This window comes from Mandrillus leucophaeus, unplaced genomic scaffold (assembly GCF_000951045.1).
Source record: "Mandrillus leucophaeus isolate KB7577 unplaced genomic scaffold, Mleu.le_1.0 Scaffold159, whole genome shotgun sequence".
NCBI classification, from domain to species: domain Eukaryota; kingdom Metazoa; phylum Chordata; class Mammalia; order Primates; family Cercopithecidae; genus Mandrillus; species Mandrillus leucophaeus.
The window spans coordinates 1,886,306-1,904,079 of NW_012101576.1; the positions used below are offsets into that span (position 1 = coordinate 1,886,306).

Consider the following 17,774-nt stretch of genomic DNA (forward strand, 5'->3'; position numbering starts at 1 on the left):
GCACACTGACACTCTGGATTCCTAGCTTTCCTTTGCCCCCTTTTAAAGGCTGGTGTCAACCATAGGGGAAACAGGGGTGTTCAGCTAATTTTACCTTTACTAAAGGGTCTTCAACCTCTAGAGGTAACAAGAAGTTCCCATGACACAAGAGGAGTTTTACCTAGAGATTTATAAGAACCTGCAAGTGGCGGAGGAGCAGCTGGGAGTCCCTTCCAGCTTGGCTTGGTACGAGAAGGCACAGCTTGTTGCCTTTGACTAATGAGGATGAAACCCGTTGGTGAGTCTCTCCTGGAACCAGCCTTCTCTGGACTTCTTCCTGCACTAAGTCTGCTTCTTTAGAATCCTAAGTTACTCAGGGAAATGTAACCATGATGTGGAACAGCATGTGTTTTGAATCTAGTTAGATCTGTTTTGTGATCCTGTCTCCATCTCTCGCTAGCTGTAGGACTTTAGAGTTCACTCACTCACTTAAAAGCAGTCCTGTAGTGCCTCCTTTGGGCCAGCCAGCATGCTGGGCTCATGAAATGTAGTAGTTGGTACTCTTCATTGCCTTTTTTTTCCTTTTTTTTCTAGCTATCAGCAAGTCCAGCTGGCTTATACTGCAGAAATATTAATATGTACAAAATTGGACTGCTTTTCTCTATCGTCTCATCTTTTCCTCTGTTATAACAAGTACCCAGATTCTATTCTTCCCTCAATCCTTTGTACCAACTCATTATCTAGAAAGCAGCCAGGGTGATCTTTTAGAAACATGCATCCGATTATTATTCTTTTACCTAAAACCCTCTGGTTACACCCAGCCGTACATAGAATAAAATCTAACACCTCCCAATATCCCACTGGGTCCTGTGTGGTCTAGTTTCCGTTTTCCTTTCAGAGCTCATCTAGCATCTTCTCCCTCGCCTCCTCCCACTCATTGTGCTTCAGCCACATTGGACTTCTTTCTTTTCCTGATAATATCAAGCTTCTTTCACCCTAGGGTTATTACACCAGTTACACCCTCTGCCTAGGATAATTTTTCCACACAAACTTAAATGACTGGTTCTTTATTGTCACTTAGGTTTCAATTCAAACACTTTCCCTCCCTTACTCAAGTCACATTTTATCAAATCACAGTGTTCTGCTTGCCCCAGTGTTATTTAGTGGTTATCACAATTTGAAATGATTTTGATTTGTCTCCTAGACTGAGCTCCACGAGAGCAGGCATCATGCTGTTTCCTTCATTGCTGCACGTCCAGTACCTAGAACAGTTCCAGGCACAGAGCAATAAATATATTTAAAAATTTTAATTGATACATAATTATGTATGTTTATGGAGTACACATGATATTTTGATACATGTGTGCAGTATGTAATGATCAAATTGGGGTGATTGAGGTCTCCATCACCTCAAACATTTTTCATTTCTTTGTGCTAGAAACATTCAAGATCCTCTCTTCTAGTTATTTTGAAATATAGTAAATTATTATTCTATTCACTCTACTGTGCTATAGAACACTTATTTCTCCTATCAAATACTAATTTAAAAAAACTTTTATTGATACACTTTGGATATACTTATTTTGGGGGTACATGTGATAGGTTGATAAATTTATATAATCAAATCAGGGTAGTCGGGATATCCATCACCTTAAATACTTAATCTGTTTTTTTTTACTCTAGCTGAAATTTTGTATCAATTAACCAACGCTTCCCTATCACACTCTCTTCTGGTACCATTCTCAGCCTCTGGTAACCACTATTCTACTCTCTACTTCTAGGAGGCCAGCTTTTTTAGCTTTCATATATGAGTGGAACATGTGGTATTTGTCTTTCTGTGCCTGGCTTATTTCATTTAACGTAATATCCTCCAGGGTTATCCATGTTGCTGCAAATGACAGGATTTCATTCTTTTTTTACGGCAAAATGATATTCTATTGGGTATATATATCCATTCATATTTTGTTTATCCATTCATCTGTCAGTGGACAGTTAGGTTGATTCCGTATCTTGGCTACTGTGAATAATGCTGCAATAAATATGGGAGTGCCAAAAGCTCTTTGACATACCATTTTCCTTTCCTTTGGATATATACCCACCAATGGGATTGCTGCTGCATATGGTAGTTCTGTTTTTATTCAAGGAACCTCAATATGTTTTGCATAATGACTGTATTAATTTACATCCCCACCAAAAGTATATAATAATTTCCCTTCATCTGGATCCTCACCAGTATTTATTTTTTATTTTTTATTTCTATAGAGATAGAGGCTTGCTCTGTTGCCCAGGCTGGAGTGCAGTGGCATGATTTTGGCCCACTACAGCCTCTGTCTCCCGGGTTCAAGTGTTTCTCCTGCCTCAGCCTCCAGAGTAGCTGGGATTACAGGTGCATGCCACCATGCCCGGCTAATTTTGTATTTTTAGTAGAGATGGGTTTTACCACGTTGGCCAGGCTGATCTCGAACTCCTGACCTAAGATGATCCACCCACCTTGGCCTTCCAAAGTGCTAGGATTACAGGCGTGAGCCACCACGCCCAGCCCATCAAAATTTTTTTGTGTATATGTGTCTTTTTGATAATAGCCATTTTAACTGGGATAAGATTATATTTCATTGCATTTTGATTTGCATTTTCCTGATGATTAGTAATGTTGAGCATTTTTTCATATCCCTGTTGGCCATTTATTTGTATGTGTTCTTTTGATAAATAGCTATTCAGATTACTTCCTCATTTTTAAATCACATTATTCAATTTTTGCTGTTGAGTTGAATTCCTTGTATATTCTAGAAATCCCTTGTTAGATGAATAGTTTGCAGATATTTTCTCCCATTCTGTAGGTTGTCTTTTCATTCTGTTGATTGTTTCCTTTGCTGTGCAGAAGCTTTTCAGCTTGATATAATCCTATTTGGCTATTTTTGCCTTGGTTGCCAGTACTTTTGAGGTTTACCTTAAAAATCTTTGCCCAGTCCAGCAACATGGAGAGTTTCCCTGAAGTTTTATTTAGTGATTTCATAGTTTGAAGTCTTAGATTTAAATTTTTAACCCAGTGTGACTTGATTTTTGAATATGAGAAGAGATAGGGTTCTAATTTCATTCTTCTGCATATGGATATCCAGTTTGCCCAGCACCATTTGTTGAAGAGACTGTCCTTTTCTCAATGTATGTTCTTGGCACCTTTGTTGAAAATGAGTTCATTGTAGATACATGGATTTACTTCTGGGTTCTCTATCTGTTTCATTGGTCTAGGTGTCTGTTTTTATGCAACTACCCTGTTGTTTTGGTTACTTTAACTCTGTAGTATAATTTGAAGTCAGATAATGTGATTCCTCTAGTTTTGTTCTTTTGGCTCAGGATAGCTTTTGCTGTTCTGGGTCTTCTGTGATTCCATGTAAATTTTAGGATTAAGTTGTTCTACTTCTGTGAAGAGTGTCATTGGTAATTTAATAGGGATTGCATTGAATCTGTAGATTGCTTTGGGTAATTAGACATTGTAATAATATTCTCCTAATCCATGGAATACTTTTCTATTTTTTTGTGTCCTCTTCAATTTCTTGTCTCAGTGTTTCATAGCTTTATTTGTAGAGATTTTTCTTCTCTTTGGTTAAATTTATTCCCAGACACTTAATTTTTTTTGTAGCTATTGATAATGGAATTGCTCCTTTGATTTCATTTTCAGATTGTTTGCTGTTGGTGTGTGGAAATGCTACGGACTTTTGTATGTTGATTTTTGTATCCTGCAACTTCAGTGAATTTGTTTACCAGTTCTAACAGGTTTTGTGTGTGTGTGTGTGTAGTCTATGTTTCTCTAAATATATGATTATGTCTGTAAACAGGGACAGTTTGATTTCCTCTGCTTCAATTTGGATGCCTTTTATTTCTTTCTCTTGCCTAATTGTTCTGTCTGGGACTTTCAGTGCTATGTTGAATAACAGTGGTGAAAATGGGCATTCTTGTCTTGTTCCTGATCTTAAAGGGAAGGCTTTCAACTTTTTCTTATTCAGTATGATGTTAGCTGTGGGTTTGTCCTGTAACGTCTTTTTATATTTTTATTTTTTTTTTATTTCCATGGGTTACTGAGGAACAGGTAGGTGTTTGGTTATATGAATAAGTTCTTTAGTGGTGATTTGTGAGATTTTGGTGCACCCATCACCCAAGCAGCATACACTGAACCCAATTTGTAGTCTTTTATCCCTCACCCCCTTCCTATCCTTTCCTCCTGAGTCCCCTAAGTCTGTTGTGTCATTCATATGGCTTTGCATCCTCCTAGCTTAGCCCCCACTCATGAGTGAGAATATACGATGTTTGGTTTTCCATTTCTGGGTTACTTCACTTACAATCATAGTCTCCAATCTCATGCAGCTTGCTGCGAATATAAGGCATTTGAGTACCTTTCTTCTATACCTAATTTGTTGAGAGTTTTTTTTTTTTTAAATCTTGAAGGGATATTGAATTTTATCAAATGCTTTTTCTGCATCTATTGAGATAATAATTTTTTCCCCGTACTGCTGATGTGATGTACCATGTTTGTTAATTTGCATGTGTTGAGTCATTCTCGCATCTCTGGATAAATTCCAGTTTATTATAGTGTACACCATTTTTTTTTTGATGTTCTGTTGGATTCAGTTTGCTAGTGTTTTGTTGAGGATTTTGTATGTAGGTTCATTAGGAATATTTGCTTGTAGTTTTCTTCTTTCGATTTGCCCTTGTCTGGTTTTGGTATCAGGGTAATGCTGGCCTCATAGATTGAGTTTGGAAGAATGCCCTCTCCTTCAATTTTTAAAAATAGTTTGAGAATAGCTGGTACTAATTCTTCTTTAAAACTTTGGTAACATTCAGCATTGAAGCCATCTGGTCCTGGGCTTTTCTTTGTTGGGAGATTTTTTAAATTACTGATTCAATTAATCGTATTTCTTGTTATTGGCTTGTTAGAGTTTAACATTTCTTCCTGTTTCAATCTTGGTAGATTGTATGTGTCCAGGAATTTATCCATTTCCTCTAGGTTTTCCAATTTGTTGGCATATGATTATTCATAGTAGCTTCTAATGATCCTTTGTATTTGTTTCCTGTTTCTTGTAATATTTCCTTTTTCATCTTGAATTTTATTGGGGGTTTCTTTTCTTGGTTAAAGGTTTGGGTTTTTTTAACTTAGGTTTTTAAAAACCCAGCTTGTCATTTCATTGCTTTTTTGTATTTTTTGTCTCAATTTTATTTAATTTAGTTCTTATTTTATATCTTTCCTTCTTCTAATTTTGGATTTGGTTTGTTCTTGCTTTTCTAGTTCCTTGAGGTGCGTTGTTAGGTTGTTTATTTAAAATCTTTTAACTTCTTTGATGTGGGCATTTATTGCTATAACCTTCCCTCTTAGTATTGCTTTTGCTGTATCCCATAGGTTTTTGTTATGTTTTCATTTGTTTTAAGACGCTTTAAAATTTCTTTCTTAATGTCTCTATTGACCCACTGGTCATTCAGGAGCATGTTTAACTTCCATGTATTCATAAAGTTTCCCAAGTTCCACATGTTTCAATTTCTAGTTTACTTTCACTGTGGTCAGGAAAGATTCTTGATATGAATTTGATTTTTAAAAACTTGTTAACACTTGTTTTGTCATCTCACATATAGTCTTCCTGGAGAATGTTCCATGTGCTGATGAGAAGAATGTGCATTCTGCCACTGTTGGATGAAATCAGAGCAATTAATATTTATTGAACAAAAAGTTGCGTAATCATTTTGAGCCCCAGTTTCTAACTTATGGAATAATAATTGGCTAATAGAACAAAGGTGTATTTAGAATTGAGATAATAAATGTGTGTAAAGTGTTTAGTATAACACTTGGCTCACAGCCAAATAGTAGTTTGTAATTGTTTCTTTATAATTATTTCTATTATAATGTTCACTTTCATTTTCCCATATTCATTTATACCTGTTATTGTACCCAAACGATTTATCTAGAGTGTTGTGACCATTTGTCAATCACAGATGCTGACTGGTTAGATACTTGCAATTAAATCCTAACTTAGTTCTCTCTTGGTCATGTTTTTCTGTACAGGTCCTACAGCTGGGCTCAGACATCCTTCCCCAGTACAAGCAAGAGGCACCAAAGACTCCCCCTCACATCATCTTACATTACTGTGTTTTTAAGACCACGTGGGATTGGATCATCTTGATCTTGACCTTCTATACAGCCATCTTGGTCCCTTATAATGTCTCCTTCAAAACCAGGCAGAACAATGTGGCCTGGCTGGTTGTTGATAGCATCGTGGATGTTATCTTTCTGGTGGACATTGTGCTCAATTTTCATACCACCTTTGTTGGACCAGCAGGGGAGGTGATTTCTGACCCCAAACTTATCCGCATGAACTACCTGAAGACGTGGTTTGTGATTGACCTTCTGTCCTGTTTGCCATATGATGTCATCAACGCTTTTGAGAACGTGGATGAGGTTAGTGCCTTTATGGGTGATCCAGGGAAGATTGGTTTTGCTGATCAGATTCCACCACCACTGGAGGGGAGAGAGAGTCAGGTACATCCCTCAAATCTCAGACCTTGTTGTCATGTCTTTAAAACTGAATTAAATGTGGGTGGTCAACAGAAGAATAAATGGGTGGGAAATAGCATGACTGATGTGTAGAACAGGGGGAGCATGCTTGATAGATACCCTTGCCTGCTGTTCCCATCCTTTGGCGGTTTGGAGGCCCTGCATGACGGTGAATGGGTGTGGAAGAGACCAAAGGCTTACTCCTACTCCACGTGGAATGTAAGCCACTGGTTCAGGAATGGTGGGCCTGCAGCAGCAGGCATGCATGGCCACTGCACTGGCAAGTCTTCTATTGAGTATATAGTTGCTAAATGTCTACCTATTGGTTATTCTAATTATGCAGACTTTTCTTTTATCTGCTGCTGACTTTTGGCTGTTTCATAGCCAATTAACTCCTGGTAATAGGAATACCATTTTCCTGAAAGTTTGCTTTTCCTTTTTTCTGTTAAATTTTGAGATGAGTTACTTCTTCGCTAAAATGAATTTGGAGGCAACCATGTACTGAGGTAGTCAGGCACCAGCTTGTGGTTAAGAGGAGCAGTATTGTTTTGGATTACACTGCTGTTTCAGTCCATTTTGTGTTGCTATAGAGAAATACCTGAGGCAGGGTAACTTACAAAGAAAAATCAAAATTCTGATGGCTGGAAGATTTCGGACCGGGTCACTCATGGTAGAAGGTGAAGGGGGGAGCCAGCTTGTCCAGAGATCAGGTGGTGAGAGAGGAAGTGAGAGACAGGAAGAGGAGGTGCCAGGCTCTTTGTAACAACCTGCTTTTGTGGGAACTAATGGAGTAAGAATCCACTTACCACCCCACTTCCCCCAGAGAGGACATTAATCTATTCAAGAGGGATCCACCCCCATGACCCAAACACCTCCCATTAGGCCCTATTTCCAACACTGGGGATCAAATTTCAACATGAGATTTGGAGGAGACAAACATTCAAACTATAGCAACTGTTTTCAATTGTTAGTCCTGCAGGCAATGGATGAAATTAAAGGAAGCTAAATTCTCTGTAAATGTGTTGGAATTAGGACATGCTCTAAGTCATTTTCTGAATGAGTGCCTGGGCCATGTGGTAGCAGGAAGGGCCACTGGACTCATTAAGGTGATTTTCTTTGAAAAAGTGAGGATGTCAAGTCATTGCAAAGAAAAATGTCAGATTCTTACCTAGTTTGTGTTCTGTGGGAATTGTCCTTCCTTTTTCTTACTCCTAGTTGACATTCCAGATGGATTAAGATAAGGCAGTTCATTTGGCAAGTCTCCAGCCCTGATCAGCTGGGCCCTCATTGCTTCAGATTACAGAGGCTCCCAAGGTCTCAGTCTGGCTGGGTTGTGTGGGTAATCTAGGAAGCCACCTGGAAACTAAGTTGAGGTGCAAGACACATTTTAGAACTAACGGGCTCATAGGACTCAGGCTTGAGAACGTTAAAAGGAACAGCCTGCTCCCTCCCGGGATGTCAAGACCTGGGACATCCAGGTCATCCTCCCGGGATGTCAAGACTCCATGTCTTACTGGTGGTATAATGATGCCTTTGTGCCTTCAGATCAGTACCAGCAGTGGGACAGCAGCCTTTTCTCTGGGAAAACAGAACTGCTACCACTTCTCTTTCCAGTGAGCTTCTCATTCCAGTGTAGCTCTTGCTACAAAATGCTGCCAATGTAGAGCTGGAAGGAGAGAATTTGGATACTCAGATGCTCTAGATTCACAACAACCCATGCTTGTATCTGTGTGGTGGGTTTTCAAATACTTTAAAATCCCAAAGACTAATTCTCTGGGGTGGCTTGTGTGAATTTTGTAGGGGGATGAAATGAGTCAAGACTGATCATTTACAAGAGCAGAATCATACCTAACATGAATGTTGGGGTTCTTAAATGAGAATTTTTTTTTTTTTTTGAGACAAAGTCTTGCTCTGTCACCCAGGCCGGAATGTAGTGGCACGATCTCAGCTCACCACGACCTCCTTCTCTCGGGTTCAAGCAATTCTCCTGCCTCAGCCTCCCGAGTAGCTGGGATTACAGGCACGTGCTACTGCCCAGCTATTTCTTGTATTTTTAGTAGAGGTGGGGTTTCACCATGTTGGCCAGGCTGGTCTTGAACTCCTGACCTCAAGTGATCCACCCGCCTCGGCCTCCCAAAGTGCTAAGATTACAGGTATGAGCCACCACTCCTGGCCCACAAATGAGAATTTTAGTACATGTTGGGAATATTTTTCTCTGTGAGCACATTTTTAGAAAATTTTTTCTTAGGAAAATATGATCATTTTGGCTTAGATAATTCAAATAAATTATTTGAACCTAAAAGAGCTTCTTAAACACATATGGGGAAAGTGAAATTTAGCTTTAAAAACACACTGGTTTTTAAAATAAACCATTTTCTATTTAGAGTAATGGCACTGAAATTTTGCAGATAAATAGAACAGTTTTCCAGCTTCCACAGATTCTTATCAAAAATTGGCAGAACTATAAACACATATGTAAAATGTGTCAGTCACCTGGTAGGTTAACAGAGCAGAGTTCTTCTCCCCTGGGAAGGAGTTCCAAACCAACTGAATATGTTGGGTTGGAACTCCTTTGCCGTTATTTATAAATACCCCATTGGTGGTTTCTGATTTATGGATTCATGAAATAGATTGGTTAGTAGGAAAAATGTCAGTTATCTGTAACTTTCTCATTGGTAAAGGGCTTAGTATCAAACCTCTTACTATCACCTCTGGGTCATAAATAATAGTATAAATATTAAGGGCTACAGCTATTGTTTTCTTCTGTAAGACATCATTTTATATTTGGTAATTTCTTTTAAAGCTTTGGCTAACACCTCAAATAATGCCCTTTCATAACAACTCTGGTGGTGTGGAGGGAGAGCAGTGTGAGGAATGGGAAGATTTGGCTTTTAGTTCTCTTGGTATCACCTGTTAAAACAGCTGGGATCCTTGTGCATATCATTTAGCCTTTCTGGATCATGGTTTTCCTATGTACGTCTTGGGGGATAATACTGCTATACCTGCCTTACTGCATAGCTTTTGGGTGATGGATTATTTGAGTTTCCTGCCAGCTCCAAGAGCTAAAGTCTGGTGAATGCTAAATCTCATCTGCATTAGTCTCACCTCCAGAAGCGTACTGTAAGAACAAGAGGCCTAGCACCCTGACCTCTTTCTTGTAATTGGGGTGGGAGGAAAACAAGGTGGGGGTTGGGACCATTTAGCAGGTAATAAGTAGACCCACTTGAGGTCACAGCCTGACAGGACCATGGGGGTCTTATAGTTCAACCTTCTTAATTCACAAGTAAGAAAAAAGACTCAGAGGGGAAATGACTCTCTCAAGATCGAATAACATAGCATATAATCACAGTAATAATGAGTTCCCTTCTGACTTCTCTATTCCGAATAGCATCAGATATTTATAAAATAGGAACAAAACACTTTAACGGACAGTTGAGTCAAAACTGACCAGGAAGCTTCTGACGTGTGTGGCTCACTCCTTGGCTTGTCTGAGTGTGGTGGAGAAGTTGGACACAGGGTCTGGTTGGGGTAGATGGAGGTGGGCAGCTACATTCTCCCCAAGGCATCTGTGTTGGGGATGACATGAGCAGTTGAAGATGCTTGCCAAGGGACAGACCCAGCACAGTTTCCCAGGCATAGTCCTTTAGTGAAACAACACCATTAAATTAGTGGGAATGAATGGCTGATGTTGGTTAGAGGATGTTGGAGAGCCCATGAAGGGCACCCCATCTTCTGAACCTGGATCAGGCTGAGGGAAAACCCCCTGGGTTGGAGAATTCTGATTAATGGCTTAGTGGCTTCCTATTTACCACATGCTGTCTTCTCACCTGTCATCTGTTGTGGAGTTACTAATCTAATATTACAGCTCCCTGTGCTCTAGGTTCTTTCTCTGGGGGAGTGTGCAGAGAAACAACTTATTGACTCATTTCTCATAAAAAGTACATGTGGAGCTAGCTGAATCATCTTTGGTGTTCTCAAAATTATGCCAATGGACTTGTGTGCCAGTGGAGACCACCAAAGAAGGACGTGAGCTGTGTTGGCTTTGCCATCTGTGTGTATGTGTGCAGTGGGGGTGGGGAGTTCTTGAAGTGAAAAGATTGGAGCCACCCAAAGCCTGGGTCAAAAAAGAACTGGGGTAAATTGTTAAAGCCTGCAATTATGAATTCAGCCCTGTGGATATAGCCCATCTCCATGATTTAAGCCACACAAGTGATCCCTTTGGCTAAACTTGTTTCACTTATGTAGATGGGCTACATTTGCGTCATTCTCCAGTCTGTTGGTAATAATCTGTTTCGGAGGCCGTTTGAGAATATGTTTGCACATTAGTTAAAATGGTTGGAGGACAAAAGGTCTGGAAACAGAGCAAACTAAAGCTTGGAATGGGTATGTCAAAGCAAAAGCTAAATAAGTCTCTTTCAAGTGCTGAGTGGATTGTTGGGCTAGTGTGTTTCATGTGTTAAAGACTGAATTATTACCGACAAAACAGATTCGCTCTCCTAAGGAAACTTACTGCTTACTGCTATTGAAGTGTGGAAACGCAAAGGGAAGAATGGGGCTGTTATCTCCCAGGTGACAGTGCTGGTGCCCTGGAGCCTGAAGGTGGCCAAGAGCTTTTTTCTATCCCTGGCTCTGTAACCTCAGACAGCAGCACAACCAGCTAGTGCCAGTGATGCAGCTGACACTTGCCAAGAGCTGACATTCATGCGAGACACTCACCTTCTAGCAGAACAGGAGCAAAATGTGCCAATGAAAAGATGACAGCATGACAAATTTTCCTTTATCTTGTGATTTCAAGTTTCCAAAACACTCATACAGATCACCTTTATCCTAACTCTGTGTGGCAGGGAAGAGACTGCGCTGAACTGGGAGGACGGCAAGTTGTTACCCACGAGGGACTTTCTCACCCAGTTGTGCAACCTTGTGAAAGTAACTTCATCTCCCTCAACTTTCTTTGCCTCACCTGTGTGATGAGCCCATCCCAGCTCTAACCTTCTGTGGCTTGAGAGCAGGTATTATCCTGGTTTTGCAGATGAAAGGGACAGTTTGTCCTTTTGCCTGATGGCAGCTGTTTTGAGGCAGTGAAACCGGACTCTAGTCTCCTGACTCCTGGGCTTGTGCTTTCTCCTGCAGCTCATGCTGTCTCATCAGAGAATCTGGAAGACGAGGGAACCAAGCTATGCATTTCAGTCCCTGGGGCCCTTTCTCTGAATCATTCCCTGGCGTGGCACCTGCTGTTCCCCTCATTTTCATGGACCTTTTTCACAGCTGAGGGGTGACAGGTTTGGGTGGTCAGCCTGTGTGACCCTAACATGAGGTCACTGGTGCAGGTGTGTGGGGATGGATGGTGAGGGTGGAGGTCAGCAGTGACTTCAAGGTCTCATTGCCTATCCTGGGTGAATGGCCTCACCTCTAGGTTCTTCTAGGCTCACTATTCCCTGCTTTTCCAGGCTTTCCTTATCGCTGATGCTGAAAGCAAGTTGGACCAACGTTCATTGCTTAGCCTGTTAATTTATCCCTGTCAGTCCTTACCTGTGGTTCTTTTTAAGTAGATGGCTAACATTTCAGTTTTCACACAGGTGACTCCTCTTGTTGTCCAGCTGGAAGCAGTTGGGAAGCTGTCAGGTGAAAGTCGTGAGATGACCAGGGCTTTTCTTCCCCTTTGATTTCTAACAATACTGTATAGGCAGTCCTTGTGGCTCATAATAGCAATTTGGTTTTTTCAAATTAGTAGACTTTATGTTTTAGAGCTGTTTCAGTTTATAGAAAATTGTAGTGGGATGTACAGAGACCACCCTCCCCTCCCCTTCTCACCCACAGTTTCCTCTCTATTAACATTTTGCATTACTGTGGTACACTTGTCATCATTGATGAACCAATATTAATACATCACTGTTAGCTAAGTTCATATAGCATATCGCCTATAGTTAACATGAGAGTTCATTCTTTGGATTATATATTCTATGGGGTTGGACAAGTGTGTAATGATGTATATCAACCATTACAGTATCATATAGAGAAGTTTCAGTGCCTTAAACATCCCCTGTGTTCCACATATTCATCCCCTACCCCAATTCCTAGCAACCACTGATCTCTTTATAGTTTTGCATTTTCAGAATGTCATAACATAGGAATCACACAGCATATAGTCTCTCAAATTGGTTTCTTTCACTTAGCAACATGCATATCGGGTTTGTCCATTTCTTTTGTGATAACTTTTTTAAAATTGCAGAATAATATCCTATTGTATGGATGTACCATGATTTATTTAGCAATAGCAATTAAAAATCATCACTCTGTAGCAATGGTGATTTCAATTCTGATCAGCACAGGTCTTGGTCTGGGGTTTCCTTCTGCTGTGGGTTTGATTGGAGGGTGGAGAGGACGTGAGACCCCAGGATGCAGGCTGGCCAGTCTTAGCAGCCTGTGGTAGCACCTGGGTGAAAGCAACATTTCTTACAAGCCATTACGTCCAATAGTAAAATGGACAGAAAAACTAAGTCATACCATCGTATCCTCATATTTCATTCTTTTTTCCGTGGCATTTCTGTCTTTTATGTTTGTGCTGAGTATTTCTTCTAACCAATTATTTTGGAAAAAAGAGGACAAAATCAGACACACAGTAGTTTTCACTCCTGTGTCTTGTTAGCAGCAGGAAGTGCTGCGGATGAGTGCGTTTCTCTTTTGATGAGTGTGACTTGCCAGCAGTGGCCAGGGGCTGAGTCTGTTTTCAGTGATGCTCCTGATGCTGCCACTGCCCCCATGCTGGAAACATTGTCTATAACTTTTCCTTTGATTTATGTTCTCAGTCTTCCTCCTGACTTGCACTCACAGTGGGTGAAGGATTGTGGAGCAGACATGCCTCTTGTTAAAGCAGAGGCTTCACATGGAAGACTGGGCTATAGGTGCTGTCCCTGCACAGGCACCCGAGTCATGATCCTACCTGGGGTGTGTATGTGTGGGAGCTGGGGAATGGCTAGGGGAGCATTTCTAACAGCAGGAAGTCGATCCTGCATGGCTTCCAGGAAGCAGTGATTGACCGTGAAACTGTGATTCTAGAGTTAAAAAAAAAAGTAAAACCTAAAAACAAATGGCTCTGAGGTAATGCAAGAGTTCAACCATTGTAGAAGATTCCTCGTGGCAATTCTTCAAGAATCTAGAACCAGAAATACCATTTGACCCAGCAATCCCATTACTGGGTATATACCCAAAGGATTATACATCATTCTACTATAAAGACACGTGCACACATATGTTTATTGCAGCACTGTTCACAATAGTAAAGACTTGGAACCAACCCAAATGCCCATCAATGATAGACTGGATAAAGAAAATGTGGCACATATACACCATGGAATACTGTGCAGCCATAAAAAAGGATGAGTTCATGTCCTTTGCGGGGACATGGATGAAGCTGGAAACCATCATTCTCAGCAAACTAAACACAGGAACAGAAAACCAAACACCACATGTTCTCATCATAAGTGGGAGTTGAACAATGAGAACACAGGAGGGGACCATCACACACCAGGGCCTGTTAGGGGTTGTGGGGGTAGAGGAGGTATAGCATTAGGAGAAATACCTAATGTAGATGATGGGTTGATGGGTGCAGCAAACCACTATGGCACGTGTATACCTATGTAACCTGCATGTTCTGCAGGTGTATCCCAGAACTTAAAGTATGATTAAAAAAAAAAAAAAAAAGAGTTCAGCACTGGGGAGCAGAATAAACTCAGCTGCTGTGTCTGACTCCCCTCTGTTGACTCGCCATTCTTCTCTCCCAGGATCCTCTCTGGCCAACCCAAGTTCGGCTTCTCTTTTAGTTCCCCACCAACTTTTCTTGGCTCCTTTTTCAGGTTGGTCCCTCTTCGAAGAAATGTAATTGACTTAGATGACAGGGGATAGGGATACAACTTCCTAAGGAGCCCCTGGTTTAGTAGGGGCCACAGATAATAGACTCGGCAGAGAATGTGAGAGGCGTTCTAGGGGTCAGTTCAAGGTGTTGCAGCCTACAACAGGGAGCACTTAGCCTAGTGGGAGAATCCAGGGAGGCTTCCTGGTGGAGATGAGTAGGTTTAGCCTTGTGAGGAGGAAGTAGGGCGTTTCTGGGAGAGGAAAGAACGTGTGCAAAGGGCTGTGCTATAAGGGATGAGCAAGACATTCGTTGTGCCGAAATCAGAGTTAGCACTGGGGGAGGGAAGAAGGCCGAGTCCAGTGATAAAGAATCCTAGAGTCTTGCCAAGGAGTTTACAGTTTATCATGTGGGCACAAAGAAACCATCATGGGCTTCCGTTAGGGTGGGATCTCATCTGATTTTTGTTTTTGAAGGTGTACCTAGGAAGCAGTGGTGGGAATGAGTTAGGGAAATAACATGTCCCTGCTTTCCCTCCTCCCATATCTTGAAGCTACTGTCATTAGGTTGTCACCTCCACTAGTGCACTGAACTCCATTCCCCCAACTCCTGTTCCTCTGCCCCTCAGTCCTAATGCCTGGCCAAACCCCCATCCCACTTGGACTCTTATTTGCTGCCTCCTCTAGGCTGTGTCCTAGTCCCCGAATGTGACCGGAGAGTGTGAGTGGAGAACTCCATCACTGTGCAGATTGACTTCAGCTCACCTGGAATTCCCCCTGAATTTCCCCAGGATGTGTTCTCCAACAAGGCAAACCTTCATAGCTTCTCCTCTCTCTTCAGGCTGACAATACCCAGCTCGCATTCTTCCCTGATCCTGTTACTTCTTATTCACTGACAAAAGAGGAGCAATAAAAAGAGAACTTGGCCGGGCGCAGTGGCTCACGCCTGTAATCCCAGCACTTTGGGAGGCTGAGGAGGGCAGATCACCTGAGGTCAGGAGTTCGAGACCAGCCTGGCCAACATAGTGAAACTCAGTCTCTACTAAAAATACAAAAATCAACTGGGCATGGTGGCAGTCACCTGTAGTCCCAGCTACTTGGGAGGCTGAGGCAGGAGAATCGCTTGAACCTGGGAGGTGGAGGTTGCAGAGAGCGGAGATCGCGCCACTGCACTCCGGTCTGGGTGACAGAGCGAGACTCCATCTCAAAAAAAAAAAAAAAAAAAAAAAAAAAGGAAAGAAAAAGAACTTATATGTACTCCCATAGCTAAATCCACTTTGTGGCCTGCACCAACCCCACATACTCTGCTTCCTTCCTTCTAGTGGGTCAGCTTTTGTGCTGAATTCATTTCCTCTTGCCCACTCCTCAGTTGTTTCCTTTCTCTTCTGTATGATCAAGGAATATATCCCTTCTTTGTAAAGCTCTCTCCACATACCCCAGCTGCTGCCCCATTTTCCTGCTTCTTTTACTGAAAGACTCCTAGAAAGAGTTCTCTGTTCTTGTTGTTTCTGCTTTTTATCTTCTCTTTCTTGCACTTATTCTGATCAGGTTTTCCTCCTTGTCACTCTATTGAAACTGTAACTGTTCTTGTCAAAGGTGCCAGTGATGTCCACATAGCCAAATCCAATGGTCAGATCTCAGTTATCATCTTCTACATGTTGGCAGCATTAGACCTAGCAGCCTCTCATCTCACACAATAAAATCCACAATGGTTGCCTATCAGGCACTCCATAGTCTATCCCTTGGCTGCCTTTTACTGTTTTAGGTGCCATGGCCTCTTGCTGGTCTTGGGGTACTTGTTGTTCCCTCATTAGGGGCAGACCCCTAAATGGCCTTTCCTCTCACTTCATTGAGGTGTTTGCTCAACGTTACATGATTAGAGTGGCTTTCCCTGAGAACCCTACTACAAATTTCTGTCCTTTTACTTTTTCATAGCACTAATCATAATCTGATATAGGCTTTGTTATAGCTAATCTCCTTTCAGTAGAATTTTTTGAAACTTTAAAAAATTGAGGTAAAAAATACATAACGTTAAGTGTGATAAAAATGCATTAAAGTATATGGCTTAGTGAATTTTTACAAACATATACTTGCACATAACCACTACTTAGATCAAAACATCAGATTTCTCCAGCACCCTAGAAGGTTCTCATCCGTTTTATCCTAGACTGCCCTCCACTGAAGTAACCATTATTCTGATTTCTATCGCAGATTAGTTTGACCTGTTCTTGAAGTACAGGTAAGTGGAATGATTCAGTGTGTAATCTTTTGTACCTGGCTTCTGTCAGCACAATGGCTCTGAGCATCAACCATATTGAGTGTGTCAGTAGCTTGCTCACTTTTACTGGGGCGTAGTATTAATTGTTTCAGTTGTATAATGCTACATAAGAAACCACCCTAAAACTTAGTGGTTTAATAAAATAAATATTTTGTTGCATAATTATTCTGTTGAAATTTGGGCTTGGCTCAGCTGGGCAGTTCTTCTCTTGACAAACATAGGTACCTCATAATTGGAATTCTACAATATTTGTCCTTTTGTAACTGGCTTATTTCACTTAGCATAATGTCATCAAGGTTTATTCATGTTGTGTCAGAATTTGCTTCCTTTTTAAGGATGAATAATATTTCATTGTGTCTATATACCACGTTTTGTTTATCCATTCACCCATCAGTGGATATGAGTTGCTTCTACTTTTGGCGATTATGAATAATGTTGCTATGAACACTGGAGTACAAATATCTCTGTTCAAGTCTTTGCTTTTAATTCTTTTGGGTTGTATCTAGAAGTGGAATTGCTGAGTCATGATAATTCTATTTTTAGTTTTTTGAGGAACTACTATACTGTTTTGCATAGCAACTGCACCATTTTACATTCCCACCAACAGTGCTCAAGGGTTCCCTTTTTTCCACATCCTTGCTAACACTTGTTATTTTCTGTATATAGCCAGCTTAATGGATGAGAGTAGCCATCTAATATGTGTAAAGTGGCATTTGGTTTCTTTATAAACAATAGATTCTGAGAACTTTGAGATCTTTTTTTTGGTGTTTCTTCTTCCTCATGCATCTAAATGTAGGCAGTGGCACATACTCAGAGGTAGGAAAATGACACCGGAAGTTATAGAAGCCGCTGGAAGAGAAAGTTGCAGCAAAGGCGGAATGATCTGCTGAGGGGCCCTGCAGGACTCATACATGCCGAGGAAACTTCTGAGCACGATTGGATTAGGAGAATTATGGGAGGCTTCCAGAAAAAAGCAAAAGCACCTGTTTAGGAAGGTGTTGAAAAAGAGGTAGAACTTTGCTGAGTGGAAAAGGGAGGACCACATGAGGGCAGGAAGGGTTAGGCACAGGCATTGCATATGGGGCTGGGGGAGGAGGGGATTTTCTTTGGTTTAATCTTTATTTGTGAAGGAAG

At 41.1% G+C, this 17,774-nt stretch overlaps 1 protein-coding gene across 2 annotated transcripts in view; it reads left to right on the forward strand.

Moving 5' to 3' along the window:
* KCNH1 (potassium channel, voltage gated eag related subfamily H, member 1) overlaps positions 1-17,774 on the forward strand; it is a 468,531-nt gene that overhangs the window by 106,488 nt on the left and 344,269 nt on the right. The window contains exon 6 of one of the 2 annotated variants that reach the window (XM_011975802.1): positions 6,026-6,418. In XM_011975802.1, coding sequence (XP_011831192.1) covers positions 6,026-6,418 — 393 coding nt within the window. Of the gene's footprint in view, positions 1-6,025; positions 6,500-17,774 lie in introns of both variants that reach the window. The other variant, XM_011975801.1, reaches the window with a different exon arrangement.